The sequence below is a fragment of the Erythrolamprus reginae genome, chromosome 5 (assembly GCF_031021105.1).
Source record: "Erythrolamprus reginae isolate rEryReg1 chromosome 5, rEryReg1.hap1, whole genome shotgun sequence".
In the NCBI taxonomy this organism is placed as follows: Eukaryota; Metazoa; Chordata; class Lepidosauria; order Squamata; family Dipsadidae; genus Erythrolamprus; species Erythrolamprus reginae.
In genome coordinates this window covers 82,771,593-82,798,468 of record NC_091954.1, presented here as the reverse complement: position 1 = coordinate 82,798,468, position 26,876 = coordinate 82,771,593, and the positions used below count along the sequence as shown (strand labels likewise).

The 26,876-nt window shown below is 37.5% G+C and overlaps 1 protein-coding gene across 1 annotated transcript in view; it reads right to left on the bottom strand.

The window, feature by feature from the left end:
* The window catches only part of LOC139168612 (guanylate cyclase soluble subunit beta-2-like), a 31,046-nt gene extending 5,451 nt beyond the window's left edge, over positions 1–25,595 (bottom strand). The window contains exons 1-13 of the mRNA XM_070754236.1: positions 25,461–25,595; positions 18,917–18,990; positions 15,036–15,130; positions 14,488–14,648; positions 13,080–13,179; positions 11,724–11,941; positions 10,991–11,084; positions 8,331–8,434; positions 5,915–6,131; positions 4,089–4,409; positions 2,875–3,023; positions 1,838–1,984; positions 690–844 (exon numbers count right to left, since the gene is read on the bottom strand). Of these exons, the coding sequence (XP_070610337.1) occupies positions 690–844; positions 1,838–1,984; positions 2,875–3,023; positions 4,089–4,409; positions 5,915–6,131; positions 8,331–8,434; positions 10,991–11,084; positions 11,724–11,941; positions 13,080–13,179; positions 14,488–14,648; positions 15,036–15,130; positions 18,917–18,990; positions 25,461–25,595 (1,970 nt within the window). The remainder of the gene's footprint in view (positions 1–689; positions 845–1,837; positions 1,985–2,874; positions 3,024–4,088; positions 4,410–5,914; positions 6,132–8,330; positions 8,435–10,990; positions 11,085–11,723; positions 11,942–13,079; positions 13,180–14,487; positions 14,649–15,035; positions 15,131–18,916; positions 18,991–25,460) is intronic.
* Positions 25,596–26,876: the final 1,281 nt, after the last annotated feature.

Genomic DNA, 26,876 nt, shown 5'->3' with positions numbered 1-26,876 from the left:
GTTTCTACACTGAATAAACCCACTGAATTGAACAGAATAACTCTGAACAGATTTGTAAAAAGTTATACCTATATGCTCATTCATTCTTGTTGGAGGAATCTTTGTATCACCGTATTGCTTTCAGTCTTACGTTTTTAATGTCACAATAACTTCAGCAGAACATAATTTTTTAGTATTAGTTTCCAGAGTTATTATACCAAATTAAAAACTAAATTCTATTTTTTCTTTAAATTAATGCTGTTTAAAAGTTAGAAAAATAGAAATAGGAAAAAAATTGAAAATTTTGAAAGAATTTTGAAGAAAGACAGGAGAGGGGAAGGGAAGGGAGGAGAGAACAGTTTTGTTTATAATTTTATCTTATTGATACATGGGAGGAAGAGAATTGTTCTAAACTTGTTCTAATTACAATTCCTGACTTACAAGGAATTAAATCTAGACAGTTAAAATATAGTTAAAAGCTTATTTTAAAATGAATCATCCTTCAATTCCTCTAAAGACAAATTTAAACATTTATAAAACACTCCATAAAAGAATATATATTATCCATAATCCAAACTACATAAATATAAAACCATTTTCCCAAGTCCAATCCAAACTGATACTTTCTAGCTTTCTTAGATTTCTTTCCCAACTTCCAATCAGGCCAGGCAATAATAAAGCAATGGTTTAAGAACAATAACATTACTCACTGATAAACACTGCCGCTGAGGTGAATTTTATTTGGCACGCCATGGCTCTCCATCCGGGATGCTATATTCACCGTATCTCCAAACAAACAATACCGTGGCATTTTTTCTCCAACAACCCCTGCAAGGACAGATCCTGTGTGGATCCCAACCCTAATCTGAACAAGAGTTCAAAATAAATAAATAGATAGATAGATAGATAGATAGATAGATAGATAGATAGATAGATAGATAAGTAAATAAATTTAAATTCAATTCAATTCAATTCAATTTATTAGATTTGTATGCTGCCCCTCTCCGAAGACTCGGGGCGGCTCACAACAATAATAAAAACAATATTATAGTAGAACAAATCTAATATTTTTTTTAAAAAGCATATAAAACCCTATCATATTTTTAAAAAGCCAAACAACACATTTATACCAAACATAAAACAAAATATAAAAAAGCCTGGGGGGAAAGTGTCTCAACTCCCTCATGCCTGGCTGTATAAGTGAGTCTTGAGTAGTTTACGAAAGACAGGGAGGGCGGGGGCAGTTCTAATCTCCGGGGGGAGTTGATTCCAGAGGGCCAGGGCCCCCACAGAGAAGGCTCTTCCCCTGGGGTCCACCAAACGACATTGTTTAGTCGATGGGACCCGGAGAAGGCCAACTCTGTGGGACCTTATCGGTTGCTGGGATTCGTGCTGAACCTATTTGCTCTTTTTAAATATATACTTTCAAATTTAAATATTTAAATATGTTAAATGGTTAAATAAGGTTTCCAGCCTCCAGAGGACCTCCAGAGAGCCTCCAGGGAGCGGGGAAAACTGTTTTCGTCTTTCCCAGGCATTGAATTGTGGGTGTGGGCATTCGCACATGTGCAATAGTGTTCACTCACACTCTTTCCCAGGCATTGAATTGTGGGTGTGGGCATTCACACATGTGCAATAGTGCTCACTCACACTCTTTCGGCACCAAAGGAAAAAAAGGTTCGCCATCACTGTTCTAGGCTCTCAGCCTCTTTTTTTCCCTATATCATGGTGACCAGAAATAGGCAGAGTAGTTCAGGGATGGCCTCACTAATGCTATGATTTTGATGCTATCCCTCTGTTGACGCTGTCTTAACTGAGACAGAAATTGTGTCCTTTTGTATTTCAATTTTCTACTCACCTGAATAGGATTTTCAGAAACAGGGTTTTTAATGTCTTTGGCTGCTATGATCATTCCCAGGGCAAAATTGGCAACCCGTTCAGCATGGGTTGATACAGGCACAGGGACACCCCCTACGACCATGTAGGCATCCCCTATGGTTTCCACCTAAACAAAACAAATAAACAGACAGCAACTTTTATTTCAAAAGACGATGTTGAGTTTCATTAAGTATATTATTTACAACCAGATTGAAGATTTTATTTGTTGGTTGGTTGGTCTTGTCAAGTACGTATTGGTGGTATACAAAGATATAACAAGATTTATATACATGATACTAGTAAAAGAGAAACATTAGGACAGGGGATGGAAGATGGAACTTTCCCGTCTTTCTCTTTCTACAAATAGGAAGAAAAATATTTCCGTAGAGGTTTTCTCACAACTTGCAAGTGACCTTTTATGTAGCAAGATGATACTACCTGGCATTGCAAAAGGAGACATTATTTGTTCTCTTACATTTTTTTAATGCATCAGCATGGAATTTTCACATTTTAAACATTAATCATCTCATTGTGCATCAGTGTTTTACTGAAAAATTACGTAAATATATTAACAAATATTGGGAGTCCTTGGTACACTCTGAGTTTGGTCACTTGTCTGGCATTAATCCCTGGTTATCTGGGTGTTGGTTGCTAGAGACAATTGTTTACTTTTTAGATTTTTTATTGTCTCTTTTGAATGGTGTATAAATGTGGTTTATCTATTATTTATTTTATTAGCATGCAAACAATCAAGCAGAAAATAATATCCCAATCAAGGAGCTACCAGCAAGAACTTCCATCAATACTACCAGAGATCTATCTAGCTTTTTTAATTTGTGCAGACACTTTATATTTTAGTTAATGCTTAACTTTCCAAAGATTGTTGGGAACCTATAAGTAAATACAGACCTCTGATGATCCTCTGCTAAAACAGAATAGGGTTACAGAGGAGCTATTTTTGACATCTCTATTCCTTTCTCCCCATAATATCACTTTCAGGGTATCAATTGAAAATACCTTATAGACATCATGTACTGTGGTTAGCCTGTCAAATCGTAGATACATTGCATTTAACATGAGGACTATCTGAATAGGCTCACACTGGGCACAAATGTTGGTAAAAGTCACAACATCACTGAATAATATAGTACATTCTTTGAATTCTCCTATAGTTAAAGAGGAAAAAGAAGAGAGGGGAGTTTTAGAAATCACATCTAGTTTCATCATTAAATTGGTCACAAAACTCAACAATATTGCATAAATGTATTAATATACTTAATATTTTAGCATCTATTTATAAAATTGTCAGGGTTCCAAGTAATATGTCCATAGCAAATAGAACTCCAAGGCAAGGTATTCCAATAATGTTATTGGAATATATAATAATAATATTGGCATGATCTGGTAAAACTGACTCTGAATGTTCCCACAGTTTTCACCTAATTTGAAGAGCTTTTTTTAAAAAAAAATCCCCCTTTTTTTAAAACAGTCACCTGTAATTTGTTTTGGATACAAAATCCCAGCTATCTCAATTCCCCCCTCCCTATCCCTCAGCCCCAGTGTAGCAAAATTGAAGCATCAACATGGCTCTGATAATGTCAGCTTCAGGTTTGACAAAAATATTAATTGTGAAATGTTTTTTCAAATTATAATAATCCAGCTTCTTTGTAATTTTGAAAACAGAATTGGCCAAGAAAATGGGCAAGAGATAAAATTTATAAAGATATGCAAAGAAATTTCAAAGCACTATGTTATATTAAGATATTTTCTAACAACCGGTCCAATGGATTCAACAACAACAAAAATACCAGCTTTACAAAACAGGAATGCATTCTATAAGAAAGCCTTATATTATATCAATTGTTGTTTGCTGAAAATGTTAAGCAAGGCTTTTAACTTCCACCATGTGGAAATTGGAAATGACAGAAAGTAGCATTCTTAGAGTGAAGGCCGTGGGATTTTAAAACAAAAATTACTGGAAGAAAAAATAAATCAGTGCTGAAATAGAATCAATATATCAAATTTGTTTGATAGCAGTGTATTCGGTGGGCAGGGGTGGGACCTAACATAGCTTTAGTCAAGGCCCATATATTTTGAAGATAAAAACATTTGTGCACTGGCTGTACAACGTCCTTAAATGTCTACCATTGATTCCAAGAAACAGATATCATAATAATTACTGATCGCACTCTTGAACATATCTAACCGTGTCTGTATCTCATTGCATTCACCTGCCTCAACTCGTTTCCCCTCTTTGAGCTGGTTGGCAACATGTTTAGGCAGCATGGCATACAGGAGGGCCTCTGTTTTCTTTCTTTCTTCCTCCAGGTGTTTAGACAGGATCCGCAGCTCCTCTTTTTTCCTCTCCAGTTGATTGGAGAGCTCCATCTCGGCCAACCGCTGTTGGTTGAGCAAGATCAAATCTCTAGTGACATCATGGGGAGCTATGTCGGAAATGTGCATGTGTCTTTCCTCCAACTCATGCAATGTACGCAGCAGAGGAGAACAAAGGTACAGCATGCACTGAACAGACGCCATCCAGATCATCTGCCCTGGTTCAAACAAATGAATAAGGATGGGCAGGCATTAAATATTGAATAGAAACATAGAAGACTGACGGCAGAAAAAGACCTCATGCTCCATCTAGTCTGCCCTTATATTATTACCTGTATTTTATCTTAGGATGGATATGTGTTTATCCCAGGCATGTTTAAATTCAGTTACTGTGGATTTACCAACCACGTCTGTTGGAAGTTTGTTCCAAGCATCTACTACTAAGATCGGTTTCCGGTCACAATTCAAAGTGTTGGTAATGACCTTTAAAGCCCTACATGGCATTGGGCCAGAATACATCCGGAACCGCCTTCTACCACACGAATCCCAGCGGCCAATAAGGTCCCACAGAGTTGGCCTTTTCCAAGTCCCGTCGACCAAACAATGTCATTTGGTGGGCCCCAGGGGAAGAGCCTTCTCTGTGGCGGCCCCGGCCCTCTGGAACCAACTACCCCCAGAGATTAGAATGGCCCCCACCCTCCTTGTCTTTCACAAATTACTTAAGTCCTACCTTTGTCGCCAGGCATGGGGGAGTTAAGTTATCCTTTCCCCCCTAGGCTATTACAAGTTATGCATGGTATGTTTGTGTGTATGTTTGGTTTTTTATAATAAGGGTTTTTTAGTTGTTTTTATTAATTGGATTGCTCATGTTGTTTTACCACTGTTGTTAGCCGCCCCGAGTCTGCGGAGAGGGGCGGCATACAAATCCAATTAATAATAATAATAATAATAATAATAATAATAATAATAATAACAACAACAACAACAACAACAACAATAATAATAATAATAATAATAATATATTCTTCCCAATTTGATTCCGCTCTGACCCTCCCAGAAAACAAAAAAACTCACAACCCCTCTACTGGGAAGGCAATCAAAGGCCAAGGCAACACTGTCATATAATGGCCATAATATTGTTTCCAATGGCCTCCTAAATTTAGGCAGAGACCCCAAATTGCCACTGATATGTAAGGTGCCTTTGTGCAAAAAGCTTTTTTCCATCAAAAGGTCAAACCACATGGCAGCAATGGCTTCCTGGCATTTCGTTCTCTTTTTATCTATAATGCATGTGCAAATGCATAAAATACCTATGGGATGGGTATTTTCCCACCCTGCAATAGAGCACCAGGCTACTACCACTGTCACAATTTGCTGCCCCCGAGGCATAGCTATTTTCTGCACTGTGCAATTTGCACACTTGCTTGTGGTAGCCATGCATCAACATAATGTGTACCATTGATCTATATTTGTATCCGAAAAGCCAGCTCTGGGTTTGCCTATGGAAAAAGGATCCGGAAGGAGGCCACATTCTCCATAATATTTAAAATGCTTGTGTTCAGAGATTTTATATTTTATGGAGAAGCCTCTACCATTTGTAATGAAGCAATTCAGCCTATGGACACAGAAGCGTAACTTTAGAAAGAATTTGTGTTTTTCCCGTGACATAGTTATCTCTTCAGTGTGTTATTGCCTGATAGCTATAAAGAAATGGGAAAACTACCTCTTAGTTCTAACATAGGACGCTGCTTCCAAGAGTCCGGCATCATTTCTCTCTTGGTCCGGAAAACAAATTGGCTGTTGATAAATCTCTGAACACTGGAGATGGTAAATTTCACTTCAGGGCGTACAATAGTGAAGTACTGATTGAGACGAATGCCCAAGGTTTGAAGGCCAGGCACAATCTTTTGAATACTAACCCCAGCTTGTTTCACTCTGAGCTTTAAAAAGAAAACAAAACAGGATTCTTGCTTACACTTTCCCTATTTTTATTCCACTGTCAATAAAATGTCATCTTATAAACATTTACATGCAGCTTTCTATAATTGTTACCAATTGGATAAATTGTCCAAAACTGCTGGATTGTATTATCAGTGTTGCCATTGCCATCTACATCATTACAGCCAAACCATCTGCAACCCAAGGACTCACTTCTTCCTTGAATCCCTACAGAAGGGATCAGCAGTGGGCAGACCTAATTAGCTGCTCTATATGCATGTTGCCTAGCAGCAGGTAGAACTAAAGATGTTTGCGCAGGGCTTCTTCCATAGTCAATTGCAGGGCAGGCAAGCATGAAGCAAATAATAGGTTCCTCGTGACATCATCAGAGTAATGATGCAATACTTTTATCAAACATCATAAAGCAAATACATGACCGATTCTTTCATTTGAAGATGTCAGGGTGCATGTAACATATTGATGTCTTTATATTTTGTTATGCACATCTAATTCCCTTTTGTGCATATATTTTTTAAAAATACCATTGCTGCTTTAGTATACTGTGACCTATAGATAATTTATGCAGATAAGCATATTTCCTTTATTGTGATATCAGAATCTGTTTGAATCTGTTCTCCCTGTTTTGAATCTGCTGCTTGGTTTATTACAGTGTGAAATAAAGTCTGCCAACTTTGAATTTAAGGGATCCAGCCTGCTTACTCATATATTCTTAAAATGAAAATAGCTCTACAATTGTATTCTTAATCTTTCCTTCATTCTATAACTATAACTGTTTAACCATTCTCCATCCTTTATCTTGCATTCTGCAACACCCCATCACTATGTTATGCATAACTATTAAGTTGCATTAGTGTGGAAAAATACAAACTGGACACATGTATGTATGTATGTATGTATGTATGTATGTATGTATGTATGTGTGCATGTATGCACTCTAGTGAATAATTTAGCAACACAAATAGAAATGGGATGAACATATAGGGATTATTATCCCAAAAGAAATAATCTTGTAAACAAGCTTGTAGTTCTAAGTAAAAATAATATAGATATTGGATGGATGGTGTTGTGGTTAGCTCTGGCCCAGCTCCTGCCCCAAGGACTGTGGATGTGAGGGAGACATCCACATGCTGCAGGCCTGTTTTACCCCCGGTGGAATCTGCTGATGAAGGCTCCTCTGATCAAGAAGACATGAGTGACAGGGAGGAGGAGAGTGTGGCAGACAGCTCAGAAGGAGATCAATTATCTGGCTCCTCCTTGGATTCAGAACAAGAGTTAATGATACAGCCACGCATGCGGAGAGCGATGCATAGGCAACAACAACTGAGAGATTATTATCAAAGAAAATGAGGCCACCTGTGATTGGGTGGGGCTGTGGTAATTAGTGAGGCTGCTATAAATAGCAGCCTGTGGGTTTGGCCATTGTGGAGGATTATCTGATCGTTGTGTTTCGTGACTGCTTTACTGACTTTGACCTTTGGTGTGCTGATTTTTCCCCACTTTGAAACTAAACCAGAGCAAAGTGTGTTTCACTTTGTGAAAGAAGAAGGACTGTGAATTGCCTCACAGCTGCAAGCTAAGTATCACAGAACTGATAAGGGACTTGTACAAATTACCAGTTTGTTTGGAGACGAGTGCTCTTTGCTATACCAAAAGAGGGCTTAGTTTAAGTGAATTTTCATTATAAAGAACATTGTTTTGAATTTTCAAATGTGTGTGTGTCTGAAATTTGTACCTGTGAATTTTTGGGGGGAGTCTATCAGAGAACCCGACAGAACAGATGGATGGATGGATGTGTGTGTGTGTGTGTGTGTGTGTGTGTGTGGCTGGGTGGGTTGGTGGAAGATAGACAGACAGACATTCTGACTGACTTTAGATTAAATCTTCAGAAGTATTATCAGGGAATAAAGGAGCGCAAATGTAGCATCCATCTGTGATATGTTTGTTTGTTTGTTTAATTTCTATGCCGCCTTTCTCCTCGGACTTAGGATGGCTCACAGCATGTAAACCATTAATACAGTTGTTAATACATTAATACAGTCGTACCTTCTTCTAGGATTACAGTACAGTAAATGGCCCCTATGTCTGTGTCCACTATTTATTTATATGGGAGCAAATGCTGTTTATTTAGGGAAAGACATACATGCACTTCAGAACAATCCAATACTGTATTGACTCTTTACCTGTTCATCAAAAACAATATGGAAAGGAAGCCCAATGCAAAATGTCTTTGGGTCAATCCAGAGAGTCCTAGGATAGACAGGATCAAATCCTTTAAGAAGTCGACCTGTAATATGAAAAAGAGATATTTTCAGAATCAGCAGGAGCCTATTGCTTGTTTGTTTGTTTATATATAAATATTCATTCTTATAGTCACTCCTGTCTTTCAAGGACTCAAGTCTGTGGATGGTTTTTTTTAATGTATATGAATATGGTACAGTTTCAAGCACTGAAATACTGAAATAATATTTATTCTAACATTAATTTCGAATTGGAGCATTAAAAGAAAAACATACCTAATTTGGCTGAAATGGAAGAGTAAGAGTCTGTAAAAGTGAACATACCTTTACCTCTTTGAACATTAAGAGTCGGGTCATTTATTTTTTAAATATCTCATCCCCTGTCCTATTGGGTTTGTACTACCAACAATTCACATTTTAAAAATAAAATTGATTGATTATATAATCAAAATTCAGGATCAGTGGTGGATTTCCCTGTAAAATGCTTCCTGTTGAGTTTTTTAATGGAAACTATTAAAACATTAGAGGGGTGTGATGGCTCAGTGGTTAAAAATGCTGAACTTGTCAGCTGGGGAGCTGACATCCTGGGTTCAAGGCAGAGGTGGGATTCAGCAGGTTCTGACCAGTTCTGGAGAACCGGTAGTGGAAATTTTGAGTAGTTTGTGTTGTGGTTCAGCCTGAGGCTGCTCAGGGACCGGCTGTGTCTCTGCTGGCTCCATGCCCGGAAGAGGATGACAGCGAAGAGGAGGGGGCTGAACAGTCGGACGAGGGAGAGGAAAATCAGGAATGGGATGAAGGAGAACAGCATGAGAGCCCCGGGGGGGGGGCTCTCCCCAGCCAGTAGTTTGGAGTCATTAGGTGATGAAGCTCAAGCCGTCATTGACATGCGACAGAGACGGTCAGATCAAAGAAAGGAGCAATTAAAGAAGTATTATCAGCACTGAATTAGGAACAGCTGGGTTTGGGTGAGGTCCTCCTTAGCAGGGTTTAAAAGGCAGGCAAGCCCTTGAAGCCATGTGGAGTGTTATCAGTTTGGAGTTGCGTTATCCTGTCTTGTTTCTCGGCGTCTCTGTTCCTGGCTTGTGGCCCAGCAGCTTTGGAAGACCCGTGGGAGGTGTAGGTCTGCTATCTACAGCCTCAGCTTGGCAGCAAGAATTCTGTATTGCTGCATGGACTTTTGGCCTTCGTGGATATATCTGAAGATACAGCATTTTCCTGTTTGTAAGGACATTTTCTGTTACCTGTGTTTTTCTTGAATTTTATAAAATTGCCTTTGCCTTTTACCAGTGTGTCTGGCTTCTCTTTTTGGGTTGGTATTGGCTTCTGGAGTGACCCAGACAGAACAGTTTGGAGAACTGGTAAATATTACCTCTGACTGGCCCCACTTCCATCTATTCTCTGCCTCCCGAGTCCCAGCTGATTAGGAGGAAATGTGGATTTTGCAGTAACCTTCCCCTGGAGTGGGTGGGAATTGAGATTTTATAATATCCTTCCCCTGCCATACCCGCAAAGCCATGCAATGGCCACCAAGTCATGCTTACAGAACCGATAGTAAAAAATGTTGAATCCCACCAATGGCTCAAGGATATTAACCTAGCAGTTTGAAAGCAAGCAAATAGAAGTAGATTAATAGGTACCACTTTGGTGGAAAGGTAACAGAAAGGTACATTCCATGCATCTTTGGCATATAGCCATGCTGGTCATTTGACTATGGAAATTATCTCTGGATAACACTGGCTTTCTTGCCCAAGAAACCAGCTTACTAGAGTTGGACATGACTGACAGGGTAACCTTTACCTTTTTTATATACAGAAGAGTCTCAGTTATAGATTAGATTAGATTAGATTAGATTAGATTAGATTAGATTTATTGGATTTATATGCCGCTCCTCTCCGCAAACTCGGGGCGGCTCACAACAATAATAAAAAACAGTACATAATAACAAATCCAATGCCCACCAATCTAATTACAATTTAAAATTAATAAATTCATAAAACAGTCCTAATATATATAAAAAACAGGCACACAGTCAATCAGTCAAATGGCAAAACAACATGGGCAAGGGGGAGATGTTTTAGTTCCCCTATTCCTTGACTGCAGAGGTGGGTCTTAAGGAGTTTACGAAAGGCAGGGAGGGTGGGGGCAATCCTAATCTCAGGGGGGAGCTGGTTCCAGAGGGTCGGGGCCCCCACAAAGAAGGCTCTTCCCCTGGGTCCCGCCAGACGGCATTGTTTAGTCGACGGGACCCGAAGAAGGCCGACTCTGTGGGACCTAACCGGTCGCTGGAATTCGTGTGGCAGGAGGTGGTCCCGAAGATATTCTGGATGGATATAAATGGATGGGCTGATAGTCGGATAGCTAAAAATGTTGGATAATCCAGACTCTACTATATGTGGCTCACTCACCCACTTCCCTCCACCCAGCTTGCTTCCCCATCATGGCTGCCATGTTTGGGGACATGTCTGGGCCTCCCCAAAGCGCATACAGCCACGCCTCCAAGCAGCCATGACATCGTATAATCCAGAATGTCGGAGTATCGAAGGACAGATAACCGAGACTCTACTGTATAAAAAAACAACTGACATTATAGCCAATCCATTTACCTTTTCCTATTGTCACAATTCCTCTGATTGTTTCCCAGTGGCTCCTTTTGACACTTGTTTTATCTCTGATCTTATTCATGTTTCTTTCATGTTCCTGTGGGATACATCAAAAGCAATCACAAAATGTTTAAATATATTTTTTTAAACTGAGAAATAAACTATTTCCTAACAAAAGTATAACTATAATTGTGAAACACAATTACAACAATTTAAAATGCTATACTTCATATTTATAACTACTTGAAGTAAGTACAAATATGCCTCATTATTTCAAAAAATTGAAGCACTTTTGAATATACTTATCCATATATACCTTCAAATTTGTAAGCAAGCGTATTTGATCATGTCGCTCTGTACCATATCCTGCAGATACCTCTGCCTCCTGTCCAAACGCTATTGCAATTACATTTTTTAGAGTTGGTATGTATAAATTGATGATTTATTTTTATATGCCTAAAATATATACATACGCACACATACATTGGTATTTCTGCACAAAAAAGCATTATTTTTACGACCTTAGAGTCAAAGTGACTGGAAATAGAGCTGAGATGTGTTTATGGATCAGATGTCTTTCCTAAAACCTATATGCAGTTCCCAGTTCATATTCTCTCTTTGCATCCTGAGAACAATCTGCTACTGACTAGGATTGAACTCTTAATCTTCAGAGTGGGAAGCAAATGTCTTCACCACTAGGCTACCCTCCCACTCACCAAAAAAGGCATTATAGTACCTCTTTATTCAATCTTCTCTCCGCCTGAGCTCCAGAATTTGGAAGGTAATGTGAGGAAGAGAACTTATTTCTTCTTTTGTAGGAAAATACAGGTTTTTGTGTTACAAGAAATACAATGTGTTCTTTTTTTTCTGTTCTTTCTTCTTCTTCTGTCTGATTGACAATTTCCATTGAAATTTCAGTATTAAAAAAGTCCAGAGCTACTGCACCAATGATTCCTGAATCCAAAGAAGAAGAAAAAATCCAAGTGATATTTCTTATGCTTATGTAATATTATCTTTAGCATATTTACTCAAACACTATACGGTGAGTCTGCTCACAACAATCTCAATTGTCAGCCTTAATAAACAGCTTTAATTTTATTTCAAACAAATGTAAGTTTTATTGGTTCAAATCTCATACAGCCGTAGTGCTCATTAGGTTACTTTGGTTCCATTTCTATCCCTGAGACTGGTGGTTGATTCCAATAAAATTGGAATGGAAATGTATGAACTCAGAAAAATGGGAGGGGAGATATGTAATATTTTTAAAATATTCATTAATTCATTAATTATTTGGATATTGTTGTCATCATCTTCATCTGCCCCTTTGACATTGTTCCGGGGCAAAAGTTATACAATAATAATTCTAAGGAAATAATAAATACAGAATACAGTTGAAAATACAATAAAATTCTCTAGATTATCAGTAATGAATGTTTTATATAGCACCATGTTATTTCCATACAAACCTCCCAAAGGAGATAATTTTTTCAATAGAGCATGAAGATGATAAATGCCACCATTATCATCTTATGTTAAAGAGATCTGATGGTCTATCACAGGAGCAGGAAATTTTGTGGTAGTTGAAATTTGAACTTAATGTTAGAATATTCATGACTGGGAGAGCCAATGGGAACAAGGTCAGCCGATAAATAGGCATAGCAACAATAGCAACTAAGTAAGCTAATGGGAGCTAAACACTACAGAGTCTGTGCAGAGAATCAAAACTGAAGCGAGGAGACTGGGCATGGCTCAGCTCACTCTGTACTCTGTCTCTTGTCTCTCTCTGAACTCTGAACTAGAAGCTGCTTGTATTTTGCTTGTAACTGCTGCTATGTTGAAGAAGAACTCTACTTGTGGTATTGTAAAAATATATTACTATGTTTATAAAGAAGTTAATGAATCCAGCTGAATCAGTTATCTGTGTGTGCTTCTGGATTTAATTTTCTGCAACAAACTCTGATATTTGGCATAGCTAGCTAGCTAGCTAATTAACTATTAAAAGGAAAGTACACAAATATTAATATAACCATTGTTGATTAAAACCACAGCATTTCAAAGCCCATATTAAACACATGTACATATATCAACTTACCTGGAACTATGTGACATAAGCCTTTTCTGTCTGAATAATAATGCAAATACATTGAGCCATCTTCATTCTTTTCTACCCTAAAGGACGGAGCGTTCATCTCCTGAAAAAACACTCAAAAGGAATAATATTAGACAGCTTGCCTCCCGAAATTGTGAATGCTCCAACACTGGAAGATGTTTGATAAACATTTGTCTGAAGTGGTGTAGGGTTTCCTGCCTAAGCAGGGGGTTGGACTAGAAGACCTCCAAGGTCCCTTTCAACTTTGTTATTCTATTACGTTCTGTTCTGTTCCATTCCGTTCCGTTCTGTTTCATTCCGTTCCATTCCATTCCGTTCCGTTCTATTCTATTCTATTCTATTCTATTGACTTGCTGCAGAGAAAGGTTTAAAGGTATAAATAAGTGGCTTCTCATATTCTTCAGAGCAATTTTAAGTACAATTATATTTTAATGTATCTCTTTAAAGTTACACCATGACTTCCTTCTTTCTATAATATATCCTGTCCAATAATCAAAACCATAAATCACAAGTTGGGTGGGAATTTTTTTTTCATTTTTATAGTACACAAAATGTCCATAAGGGGTTTCCAATCACTACTAAACATAGGAATTGTCCTTTTTATTATAAAAGCAGTCAATTTGTTCATCTTACCAAGTTTTGTGAATTCACCAACCATTCCTCCATGGCGGCCCACATGCATATTTTAATAACTGATATCATAGTAAAAGACATGTTGCAATTGTTGCTCATTTTGAGGCATCAGAAATCTGCTCCTTGATACTGGTAGCAGTGTGGAAACATTACAACATCTTTCTACATGTCCATCCATCATCTTTATAGTACATCAGATTAATTTTCATCTAATCAGCTCTCTTCCTCACTGCATACTACAATTTTTTAAAATTATGACCCCCATGGTTGAAGTGCAACTAATTCTTTCTGTAAAACAACTAGCTACTTGTCATACAAGTTTCCTTTTGAAAAACATCATCACCTCGAAAGTTTTTATGTAGTGTGGGAATTTAATGTCTTCCTGTCTGTTGCACTCTTAGGAAAAATCTATCATCTGGAACTGGCATTTAATGGAAAGTGGGGGAGACTGCAGCACACCACCATGGAAGTTTCATGAATCCAAATAGAATCTCCAAAGATAAATCTTTCTTAGGATTACAACAGAAGTGCCTCAATTCTGATGATCATAAGGTCATAATAATAAAAAAATATTATTGCTGGTTATCTGATGAAAATAATTTTATTTGTGCCCACAGACATCCATCTACCCACACACATGTACACACCCACAAACATATACATCATAATTTTCCTGTCTTATTAGTGAGAAGATGAGTGGATTCATCATGAAGAATCAGATTTCGCTTCTACTCTTATAGAATTTGTTTCCACTTGCCTGGTAAGACAGACTGAGATAACCATGTAATGCATCCAGGTTCTCTATAAATTCATAAAGATTTCCTCCCAGCGTTCTCAGCATGTGATCATAACCTGACTGTTTACAGAATTCAAAGAAATATTCTCCAAATTGTTTTAGGACCATGTCTGGGGAAACATCTAGGAAAATAAATATAGATTAAAATATTGCATGTTTGTGTTTCAAGATTAGAAACCAATTTCTAAATTATGCACACCCATAATTTACTTTTTCTGATCTCCAGTCATTGAAAATATGTAGTTAGGATGCTATGCCAGTTGGATATGCCATACACACCTAAACATATATACCATACAGTACAGAGAAGGGGGGAGGGGGGAGAGATTTTCATTTTAATCTATGTGCACTTGTTCAGTTGCTTGTCATAATTTGTCCATATCTGACATCAGAGAAAGGTTTTTTTGCTGCAAAGCCTCAGGAGGAGGAGGAGGAGGAAGAAGAAGAGGAGGAGGGGGAGGGGGAGCAACAATGCCTGGTTGTTGGCATTAATTCAAAATGATACATACCTAAAATTTGACATGCCTTGTTAATTAGTTGCATTGTGATCTCATCTTTATAAACTTCAAAGGTAAAAAAAGTATCCTGTACTCCAGTTTGGACTCTATAGCAAAAAAGACAAAACGAACAAATCTCATAATAATTGCTCTATCATCTCTATCTTCTCTCTATCTCTATCTCTATATAGATATATACAGAGAGAATGAGAGACAGAGAGACAGAGAGACAGAGAGAGACAGAGAGGTCATTTTGGGAAGAAACAAATCTATGTCTCGATTAACATGGAAGTGCAAATGTTATACATTCTTAACCAAAGGAAAGCAAAGTGTAACTAATAGAATACTTTAAGCAAATCTAATATACCAGTATATTGTATATTGATTTTATATTGCAAGTAGTAATTATATCTTCTTTGTTAGAAACATAGAAACATAGAAGATTGACTACAGAAAAAGACCTCATGGACCATTTAGTCTGCCCTTATACTATTTCCTGTATTTTCCTAGGATGGATATATGTTTATCCCAGGCATGTTTAAATTCAGTCACTGTGGATTCACCGACCATGTCTGCTGGAAGTTTGTTCCAAGCATCTATTACTCTTTCAGTAAAATAGTATTTTCTCACATTACTTGTAATCTTTCCCCCGTTCAGCAGTGTAGCAACATAGGCAATATACAGGATTATATACAGCATTATATTAGACATAGGCAATATACAGTCATATACGGTGTTATATTAATACTATTTATGAAACCATCAAAACAATAACCAAGCAATATCATAACCTAATTATTTATCATCCATTAATTGCATAATGATAGAATATGTTTTCTTAAGCATCTGCTACTCAGTATATTTTTATAAGTTTGTGGGATATAACTGAAGTTCACTATCAGTCAGAGAAATATTACTGAAAAAAACATTCTTCAAAAAGCAAAAGGATGGAGACAAGAGAGATTTTTTTAAAAAAAGAAAGAAATCCATTCTAACAGAATATAAAATGGCAAGCCAGAGAGAAAAGTCCTGGTATAGATGAAGTGGCAGTTGTAGCCTTCCCACCTCATCCCTCTTTGATGAACAATAAAAGTTTGGGCCAATGCTCATATTTAGAATTCTGAGAGCTAAGTTGAACTCCTTGTTGGAAAGTTCAACATGGAAGCTTATAGGTTATGACCTATAAAGCCCTTCATGGCATCGGATCAGAATCTCTCCGGGACCGCCTTCTGCCGCACGAATCCCAGCGACCAGTTAGGTCCCACAGAGTTGGCCTTCTCCAGGTCCCATTGACTAAACAATGTTGTTTGGCGGGACCCAGGGGAAGAGCCTTCTCTGTGGCAGCCCCAACCCTCTGGAACCAACTCCCCCCAGAGATCAGAATTGCCCCCACCATCCTTTCCTTTCGTAAGCTCCTTAAAACCCACCCTTGTCATCAGGCATGGGGGAACTGAGATATTCCCTTTCCCCTAGGCCTATACAATTTATGCATGGTATGCTTGTGTGTATGTTTGGGGGTTTTTTAAATAAGGGTTTTTAAAAATTATTTTAAATATTAGATTTGTTACATGTTGTTGTTTTATTATTGTTGTTAGCTGCCCTGAGTCTACGGAGAGGGGTGGCATACAAATCTAATAAATAGATAGATAGATAGATAGATAGATAGATAGATAGATAGATAGATAAATAAATAAATAAATAAGCATCAATTCAACAACACAAGAGAGAGATAGTTAAGGATAGTTTCATTATACAGAGTTTATGGAACTGAACAATTTCATTAGCTAGCATTTCATGCCATTGTCAGAATGTCTATTCCACTATAGGTAGTCCTTAGTTAATGATGATAATTGGAGCCAGAATTTCCATTGCTAAGCAATATGATTGGAACCTACAACATCAAGTGACTGCACTTAGCAACAACAATCCTGGCACTTCTCATTGTCCTTGTTAAACAAGAATTGTGGGACATTAAGTGCATTCAGATGATTTACAAGCAAGCCAGCAAGCAGGTAATGTATGGTGTGAAGCATGGCATGAGAATGGCAAGACCAGTTGTGTGGCTGCTGTTGGGTTGGGAAGGGTGTGAGTGACTTATTGGAACAATTCACAACCTTCTCCACTGGTTTCCCTATTGACTTTGGTTGGGGAAGCTGAAAGTAACAAATGACAACCATGTGACAAAGGGACACAACCACTAACTGCAAACCGGTTGCCAAGGACCTAGATTGTACTTTCAAGTGACTATAGGGCTGCTGGGATGGGTAGTATTTTGGGGACCAGTTGTAAATAAAACTAGTCCAACACTGTTGTAACTTTGAACGGTTGTTGAGCACTATGTCAAATGAAGACAACCTGTACATAATCATCTCCTCAGTGTTCTTCATATATGGAACTGAAATTGCACCACTGTAATTGTCTGTGAGAGTTCTCCAAGGCAGCAGAAAAGCAGTGGATCTTTCACATGCTTTATTTGAAACTATGTAATATTATTTATTGCTTCAAAATAGATTTATACTTTAATCTAGAATGGCAAATGTGTATTGAGAAAAACAACAACCCAATGTTGTAAATATTGTCAAATATTTACAAGTGAGGAAGCCAGTTTGGAGTCTGGATTCCATCATGGGTTCCTTCATTCCTTCCTTAAACACTCAACAAATATAGAGTAATCAAATACAATAGTGGAGATATGGTAAACCAAATATGAGAGCCCAATTAAACTGTCCAGTTAAGAATGGAGAAGAAAGAAGGGGGAAGTAGATAAAGAAGGAAGATGAGGATGTTTCAAAATTGGCCATTTTGCAACAGCTAAAAGTAATGCCTTCAAACGTTCAGGTGGCTTGTAGCTTACCGTTATCACTCTTTAGCTTATTTCTGCCTGTAAAGGATATGGAGTGAGAAAATACTGTACAATAGACATATCATGTCTGGGTTGAAAAGATCCAGACAATCACGACATGGTTGCAAAGAGATAAAGGAGAATCCCCATAACCAAAGTATGGCATGTTGTTGGGTTTTTTTTAAATGTAGTCTGAAGTCAGATGGGATTGATGAATATATGCGTTGTGTTTTGGATGGCAGAGGGAGAACAGATTCTCCCTGCACAATGGTCAAGAGAAGAAGAAGACATTTAGGGTGACAGAGCAGTAACATGTGGTTGTGAGATAGATCAATAGATCAACAGATCAACACCCTCCTTGGTGTCAGTCCTACTGTTGCTCTAGTAGTGGCAGCCACAACCCTTTGCTTTCTCTTATCTATCCTCAATTACCATAAAGCAGCAGGGTTTACCATTTGAAGATTGGCCATGAGACCCAGAAAAGGCTACTTAACAAGTAGGCAATTGTAACTGACTCTGTTCTGCATCAAGGCATTGCCTCAAGCCATACTGTCATGGTGAGTTTTGTTTTAGTTTGCAAAACTAAATTGCTCTGCCTTGGGTGCCTTGAACCAAAGCAACAAGACAGAACGATTAGTGTTAGCTGTACCCTTCCACTGGGTTGAAAAATAGCTGGTTTGGGGTTTTTTTTAAAAAAAATTGAAGTAGGATGACCAGTCTAATCTAGTGTTTCAAAGGGTAACAAAGTTTAGCATTTCCCTTCAGAAGAGCACTTCATTCAAAATTTTATCAAAGGATCCCATCAAAACTTGGCTTAGTCATATTAATAATTAATTATTGCATAATCTGTCAAGCCCCATTGTATAACTCCAGGGGTCTAATAAATATGTTAGACTTTGACAAAGGATTTGTATCAAATCCTTTGTTTTCTAGGTCTCATGACCAATCTTCAAATGGTAAACCCTGCTACAGTACTTTGTTTTTATAATAATGGCTTTAAGCAATTTCTAACATTTGAAATTTCTGAATAATTGTTCCAGACATAACTTACCTTAAGTTTTCCCATATTTCTTCACCATATTTTTCAACTACCAGAGACTTTAGGCATGTGTTTATAAATCCATACTGTAGAAACAGAAGTAAGAAATATAGAGAAAGAGAATTAATATGGCACTCTATGAGTCTCGATAATTCTTGCATTTGTATTACAATTCTTTACTTATTTACAAACCCTCTATCTGGATCTTTTAATGTAGTTGAATTTCTATGGAAAAGTTATTAACATTTATAAGCAAAGTCATTCTAGTGGATTAAAAACTACCAAAATAAACATTAATAACAGCTTTTCTCAGTAGGTCATCTTCAAGAAATATTTTGCTACATTTTCCATGATCTGTAATCAAGTTGGCTATTTCTCCCATATTTATTTTTCATTGGTAAAACATATATCAGGAAGAGGTTTATCAAAACATTTTTGCTGAGACATCTGTAAACTTATGTTGAAAATCAATTCTATTTTTGATTGACTCTTGTCTATGAGTTGAGCTTCCATCTGAGTTTGTTTTTTGCTTGAATTTCTGATTTCTTCATCCCACTTTTTCTTTTGCTCTTTCTCTTTTTAATTAAAGTAATATTAATTCATAGGTATCACTGTAGTTCTGTTACTTGCTATTCTCAAAGATTATTAGTAGGTCCTGATATTATTATACCATATGTGAAAAATAAAATTGCATTATTTAGATTTCAATGTTAATAGTAAAATACTGTACTTTACTAGAAGGATAATTTACACTTGCTATTGTTGGGATTATACTCCCTTGACTATCTAGCATTGCCTGTAATACAATAGGCTAGAATGCTATAACTGTAGACTCAAACAACTAGCTTCAAACAACCAGTCATGTGTGAATTCAAACTAGCTACTTTATTGCTCTCTTTCTTTAATGCAGGAATCTCCCCAGACTGTCAGCTATAAGACCAAATAAGGCTCAAAGGCATTTGGGAGAAAGGGGTGTCAGACCTTGCCATCTTGTGTTTATGTGATGAATCCAAGCTAATTTCCATCTCAAGACCTCCCCATGACTGGGATAGTTGATCTCCAACAATATCTTTGAAAGCAGAAGGAGATAGTTGGAATCCAAATGTTAACAAGAGATTAATGAAATAATGAAGGAGAGCCAAGACTGGTATGGTTCTCACAGATTTTGGTTGTGAATTGTAGGGTGTGTTTCAAAAGATGTAACATTTTTCTCTAGTAATCACAATGACTAAAAGTTGGAAGGTGGCCCTAAATATTGAAGCTGAACTAAGTGAGATCAATCTAAAATAGGAGAAAGGAAAAAGTAGCAATGGACTTTAGCCAATGAAAGTAAACTAGAGTGAGAATCTTGAAGCAACCAAGATGTTGTGGAAATATGAGGCTTTTGTTTTTAACCTCCTTGGTGAAGGGGCCATTTATTTTCTAAAATATGTCTTGCCCTCTTGGCTGACTTCCATATAACAGTAAACTGAAGCCTCTTTACGTTTTTATAACTAAGGCTGTGTTGAATAAAGAGCTGATAAGTCATCTAGTGCTTGTCTCTGCTACTATGTATACTTTTGGGTTTTATTGTTTCTGTACCAATGTATGTCTATTATGCAATCTTTGCAAACATTTCTTAAGTAAACATATATAAAATATTTTGTGCTTAATTATTTTCCTATGCCAATGCACCCTGCCTGGGGCTGCCTTTGAAGGCCACCCAAAAGTTCCAACAAGTCCAGAATGCAGCAGTGGAAGCAATAATGGCCATGTTTCAATAAGCTGATGTACCATCTCTGCTTTGCAATCTACACAGTTGCCAGTTTGATTCAGATGCAAGTCAAGATCCTAGTTATTACTTACTTACTTACTTACTTACTTATTTATTTATTTATTTATTTATTTTATTTAGTTTGTCAAGCATCTATGAGAAAACAAGTTTGAACATAACGTACAAACATATAAGTATAAACAAGTAAAGAATATGCATAAGAAATGGGTACAAATAACAGTAGGACAGGGGCGGTAGGCATGCTGGTGCATTTATGCACATCCATTTACAGAACTCTTATGAATGACATGAGGTCCACAGTAAACAGTTTTGGGTTTCGAGGATGTAACAACAGAATCAAAGTGTATGGGAGGCAGCCTCGCGCCAGATGTATTGGAGACGCGTGCTCCTCCTCGCCACCTCAGAGTCCTTCTTTATTTTTTAAGCCTTAAAGTTTTGGATTTTTTTGATTCCTCTCACCTCACCTTCCTTCAAGAGTGACTCTCCTCCTCCTCCTGTTCTTCCTCCTCCTCCCACCCAAATTCTGAGCTTTTATTTCTTTCCTAATGGGTTTGCACGCATTTACATTGATTCCTATGGGAAAAATTGATTCTACTTAAGAATGTTTCTACTTAAGAACCTGGTCACGGAGCGAATTAAGTTCTTAAGTAGAGGTACCATTGTATCAGGATGTGGCTTGACCACTGTTTTATACTATGATAAATTCAAGGCATGTTTTTATTTAGAGGCAAATTATATATTGCTCAAACATTGTCGACAGTAGGAATCCCGTGTTAAGTGGGATTATTAAAAATGCCCACCAATAAAGGCGTTGTATCTTCCATGAATATGTTTACTGTAAACTGGGAAATGTCTTCAATTTAACACTTCACTGGAGAATAACAAGAATTTCTATTACAGACTGAATTATAATAAAGCACTCTATGTGAAGCTGCCGTTAGTGCCGGATTAGAAGCTAGGTCAGTTTATGTGACTATATCATTCCAACTAGTTTTGTCTGAAGGAACAGTTTTCTCATGGGTCTTGTACATTGCCAGGCCTGAGTTTGCTTATTGTTTTCTTTCATCTGCTTATTTTTGCCAGCCATAGCTCAGCACAGGCACAGCACATGGAACAACTTTTTCAGTAGATCATATAAAAAGTCTTAGAACAATCTTATAAAATAGTATTGAACCATTTAGCTCTTGAAAGGTAATACCGAACATAGATAAAGAATTGGTAAACTCATTGCAAATTATTTCATTAAATTTCTCAAAACAAAGTATTGAATACAATGGACAATTGAAAAGGAGTTGATTGATTGATTTCTAGACACTGCCTGGGTTTAATCCTACTGATATACATGCATAAATACTAACAAATCAACTTCGATTTATCTCTATCGACTACATTCACCACGCACCGCAAACAACAAGTCACTAAACACCAACGCCTGCTATTTCTGCAGGTACTACCCTTCCCTGTCCATTACCCGTCCCTTCCCCCACCCAATTCCCACCTCTTCACATATCTACTAATAACTATAATACTTTACTAATCCCACTTCAAATTATAATATGTATTACATAAAAAATTATACAGCTTAAAACTTTGAATGCAATAAGGCAATTTATAGTCCACTACTTTGAATTGACAAACATTAAGTAACATAAGGTATGGATTATATTCGGACATATGTCTCTGTTCATTCCAACTGTAAATCGTGAATGTAATACGAATAGGTTTAGTCTAATACTATGAACTTATATACAATAAGTTATATATACTACAGATGCTAATTGGATATGTATACTATTCCTTTTCCCATCCCTCTTATTTTTTGTACTCCCTGCTCCCCGCTCCTTCTTATTTTTTGTATTCCCTGTTCCCCGTTCCCCTTTCAATAAATCAATAAATTATTATTTTTTTAAAAAAAAGAAAAAGAAAAGGAGTTGATCAAATAATTGTTTTGATGGAAGAGAAAGTCTTTGTGCATTTTTTTTGTTGACTATATTCTTATTTTTTTCCTTTCCGTTTTTCTTTTCTGCACTTTGTATTTTTTGCTTATATTAGTTTTACCTTTGTAACTGTAATTTTTAATAAAATCAGTATATATAAAAAGAAAAGGAATTAGTCAAATAATGATAACCTTATTTTATTTTAAAATTATCACCTATGATATTACTAATTTTAGCTCCATTTTGGTCCTGACAATAACTGGTGAAATAGAGACATAATGATACACCGTTTTACTTTTTAAAAAATATTGATTTCTGATTGGAGGGGGTATTGATAATCTGTGCTTCTTAGCTTTAAGACATCATTGTGACAATTATACCATCAATTGAAATCTTAGAGCAAACTAGTGTAATTACATTTACACTAAATTCTATATATATGTATTCAATAACTCCTTTTAAACAAGCTTTTACTTTGCAGCTGATATTGAAAGCATTTGAATGGCAGAGTTGACCTAGACTTAGAAAATAATGCTATATATTCCCATTTAAAAGCACAGTGGAACAGAGAGAGGAAGAGCATTAAACAAAGACCATTAGGTTTAAAGTCTTAAATTATCTAGCATACAGAATGTTAGCCAATAACAGTTGAAATATAAACTGCCGTTTTAAATCTTAATAATAAAAGTCAGTACATGTTTGCATAAATAAATCCCAATGTATTTTGGACTCATCTTTTTAAAGCTGCAAGTCCTTCTGTTTTAATAGAGATGTTTAATTGTAGTATTTCTACAATTTTGATATAAAAATAATTGGAGGGATATAAAAAAAATTATTAAAAGCCATTTGTAGGTCACTCTACGTTAAACAGTTTATTATTGTTTACATATATTCTGCATATGCAATTCTGCAAAAAATTGGTGGTAAAAGAGTTACTCTGATGTAAGATGGGAAACAAACAAACATGCTTTTGCTCAATTAATCCAGTGGAAAAATTGAAATACTTGTCTTATCTAATTATATTGTAATCTGTTTGCTGGTAGGTTTGGTTTGGAAACAAAATTGACCTTGTAAGAAGTCATCGTAGAAAATATAAAGGTTTATATTATTGGTAGTACAATTTAGAGAATATTACATGATTTTAGGTATAGATTCTTTCAACTGTATGAATCAATGTAGGTTCATTCCACAATTTCAATCCCCGGTAGCTTTTAAACTTGTCCTCTTGCTATTCATTTTTCATGCTTGACTAACAGATTAGCTGTATCTGTCTCCTTGGGATTATTTAAAAAGAAAGAAAGAAAACACTAAGTGTCAGACATATAAAATCCATCCAACTTTCATCATTCAAACTGTCCACTTCTTATATGATTTATATGAAAAGAATCTGATCACAATATTCCGAGTCTGCGGAGAGGGGCGGCATACAAATCTAAATAATAAATAAATAAATTCCAGAGATACAGATCCATTTAGATAAGTTAGACTACAATCTCTTTTATCCTAAGAAAGGTTTCTGGAAAGAATTGTAATTTAAAAGATCTGAAGGATATCAGATATCCAATCAAATACTTTATCGTGAAATGAGCTCCTCCTTTTCTTGCTGTTTTAAAGATGGATAGGTAAATATGCTCCTTAATACCGTGGAAGCCCTCTAGAGACAGCTAAAAGTCTTAAACCTCAGCACCAGACATTCACAGACTTTATAACCTTGACACGTAATGAGAAAGGGAAACGATTATTTCCACCCCGCTTGCTTAGTTGCGCTTCTCCATCGCCGTCCCCGAGGAGGAAATAAAAATATGAAACGTTCGGAGGAGCGATGCTCAATGCCAAGAATTTCAACCAATTGCGAGCTCACATAAAGCTGTGTTTAGGAATCCAGCTTTAGTATCCAACGTTCCACGGCACAGCTACTGAAAGAAACATGAAACAGTATAGCCCCCCAAACTAGGTTAATACGTACCTAGTACGTATAGCAAACAAATAATTTCCCTGCTATCGCTATTCCACCTACTTGGAATTGGACGCGAGCAACTAGGAAAAGCGAACACAGCCTTGGAACGGGAGGGCGGGGGAAGCCAAACGTCATCCCCAAGAATGAGGAATATTTATTTGACTTCAACTCGAGTGAGCAGACGTTCCTACTACTCGTAGTACTTATGTTTGCTCTCTCCCCGATCTAAAAAGGTGGACCCCATGTCTTCTCTTTGACATCAGCAGCAGTCCTCCGAGTTTATTGGCGATTGGGATTGAAGTGGGGCTGGGAGGAACAACTCTCCAACGGCCCTTCCAAAGATCCCTGGAATGGGATCGCAAACCACTTCACCCGAGATAGCACTGACAAAGCGGCACCAGTTTAGGATGCTCCAAGAAATTGGTCCGAGAGCATTCCCTCTAAAGTTAATAGAGCTGTTCTGGAGTGACAGCTGCGTGGATCGAGTTTCCATCCGTCCCCCCTTTCTCTCCTAGACAGGTAACAGAACTGAACTGGCATATATCGGCATAGAGTCTAAGGTTCTCCTCTTCCTCTCATCCTTAAGAGTCCCTCTCCAAATAGAAATAAACCCAAGGGGAGTGATGGTGGTGGTCGCAGAGCAATCGCTACTTACCATTCTGACGCATCTCAAATGCACGAATTGTGCAACACTGTCATATTCCCGAAGATTGGGATTCTTGGTCTAGAATGTCTACTGTTCTGTATATGGTGGGTATGGCCCTTTTCTCTCTCTCGAATGATGCCAGATGATATCTAGACATCCCCCTTAACCAGCTTCTCCCGCAGACTGGGAGGTCGGAGTCAGCAGCTAATCGGGGAGTCAGCAAGCTAGCGCGGCTTGCTTACAATCCCCATGCTCTCCCCCACCCCAACGCGCTCACGCATCCCGCAGCAATCTAATGACTCTGTTCTGGGATCCACTGCAATGTTGTCTTGGCCCTTCTCGAGGAAAAGACCAATCAGAGCAACTGGGTTACCCATCGCGGAAAGATCTTTCCGATCCTACTTCCAGTCAACTTCCCCTGATTTAAGCTGCAATACACCAATAAATTGACATCGCTGTCCAGGGGTCCGTGGTGCTGAAGTTGAAAACGGAAGTATAGGATGGTTGGGTGTTTTCCGATTAAAAATCCAGAAGATCAACGTCAGGATTCTAGAGTGCCCTCAATGGAGCAAATGCATGGCCCACATAACACTTTTGTTCAATTGAATCTTTTAGGTAAGATAATTCTAATGAGCAGCCAGTACACTATGAAAGGAGACAAAATTATCTATGAGTCAGAGAGGTTTTGTTGCTAAAAACAAGTAACAAAACAAGAGTTTTTCATGTAGAACTGAACTGTAGAAACATAATTAGTTGATCAAATGCCATCAAACCAAGCTTGACTGGTGATTGCAAAAGCCATCTTGACATGTCACCACCAACTTTTATTTTTCTAAGGATATTATACTATTCTTCTATTTCATTCATCCATCTTATTTATTGTCTTCTTCTTCTGCATCTCTTAATCTTAATGTTCTGCCGGTGTGTTCCAACCGCCCTTAATTACAGGGTAATTAATCCAGGAAGACACACATCACATGATAAAAGGAAAACCCAAAAGTTTTTATAAACAGAAAAACAGAAGCAGCTCCCTTTTTAAATGTCAATGGGATTTTCTGGTACACACAAGGCACAGGTTAAATGCAATCCAATCACTCACCCAATAACTGGGAAATTGAGTCCAATTCTAAAGTCCAGAGAATCCACACACAATCTTGAACAGCACAAAAACCACAATCTTGACGAAACAATGAATCAGATAAACTGCCATGAGGCTAAAACACCAAGCTGCACTTTTATCTGTAACACTAATTACAGCAGCCCCACCCAACCACAGGTGGCCTCATTTTCTCTTGTAATAATCCTTCAGTTGTTGTCTCCTATTCATCACTCTATGCATGCGTGGATGTGTCATTAATTCTTGTTCAGAATCCAGGGATGATACAGATGATTGATCTCCTCCTGGGCTGTCTGCCAAACTCCCCTCTTCCCTGTCACTCACACTTCCTTGGTCAGAGGAGGCTTCGTCGGCAGATTCCATCGGGAGCAAAACAGGCCTGCGGCATGTGGATGTTTCCCCCACATCCACCTGCACATTCCTTGGGGCAGGAGCTGGGCCAGAGCTAACCACAACACTTAACGTGCATTTTTTTTTGTTTTTAGACCGTCTTCCATCCTATCACATACTATATAAATTTCTGCTTTATAAAACACCTTAG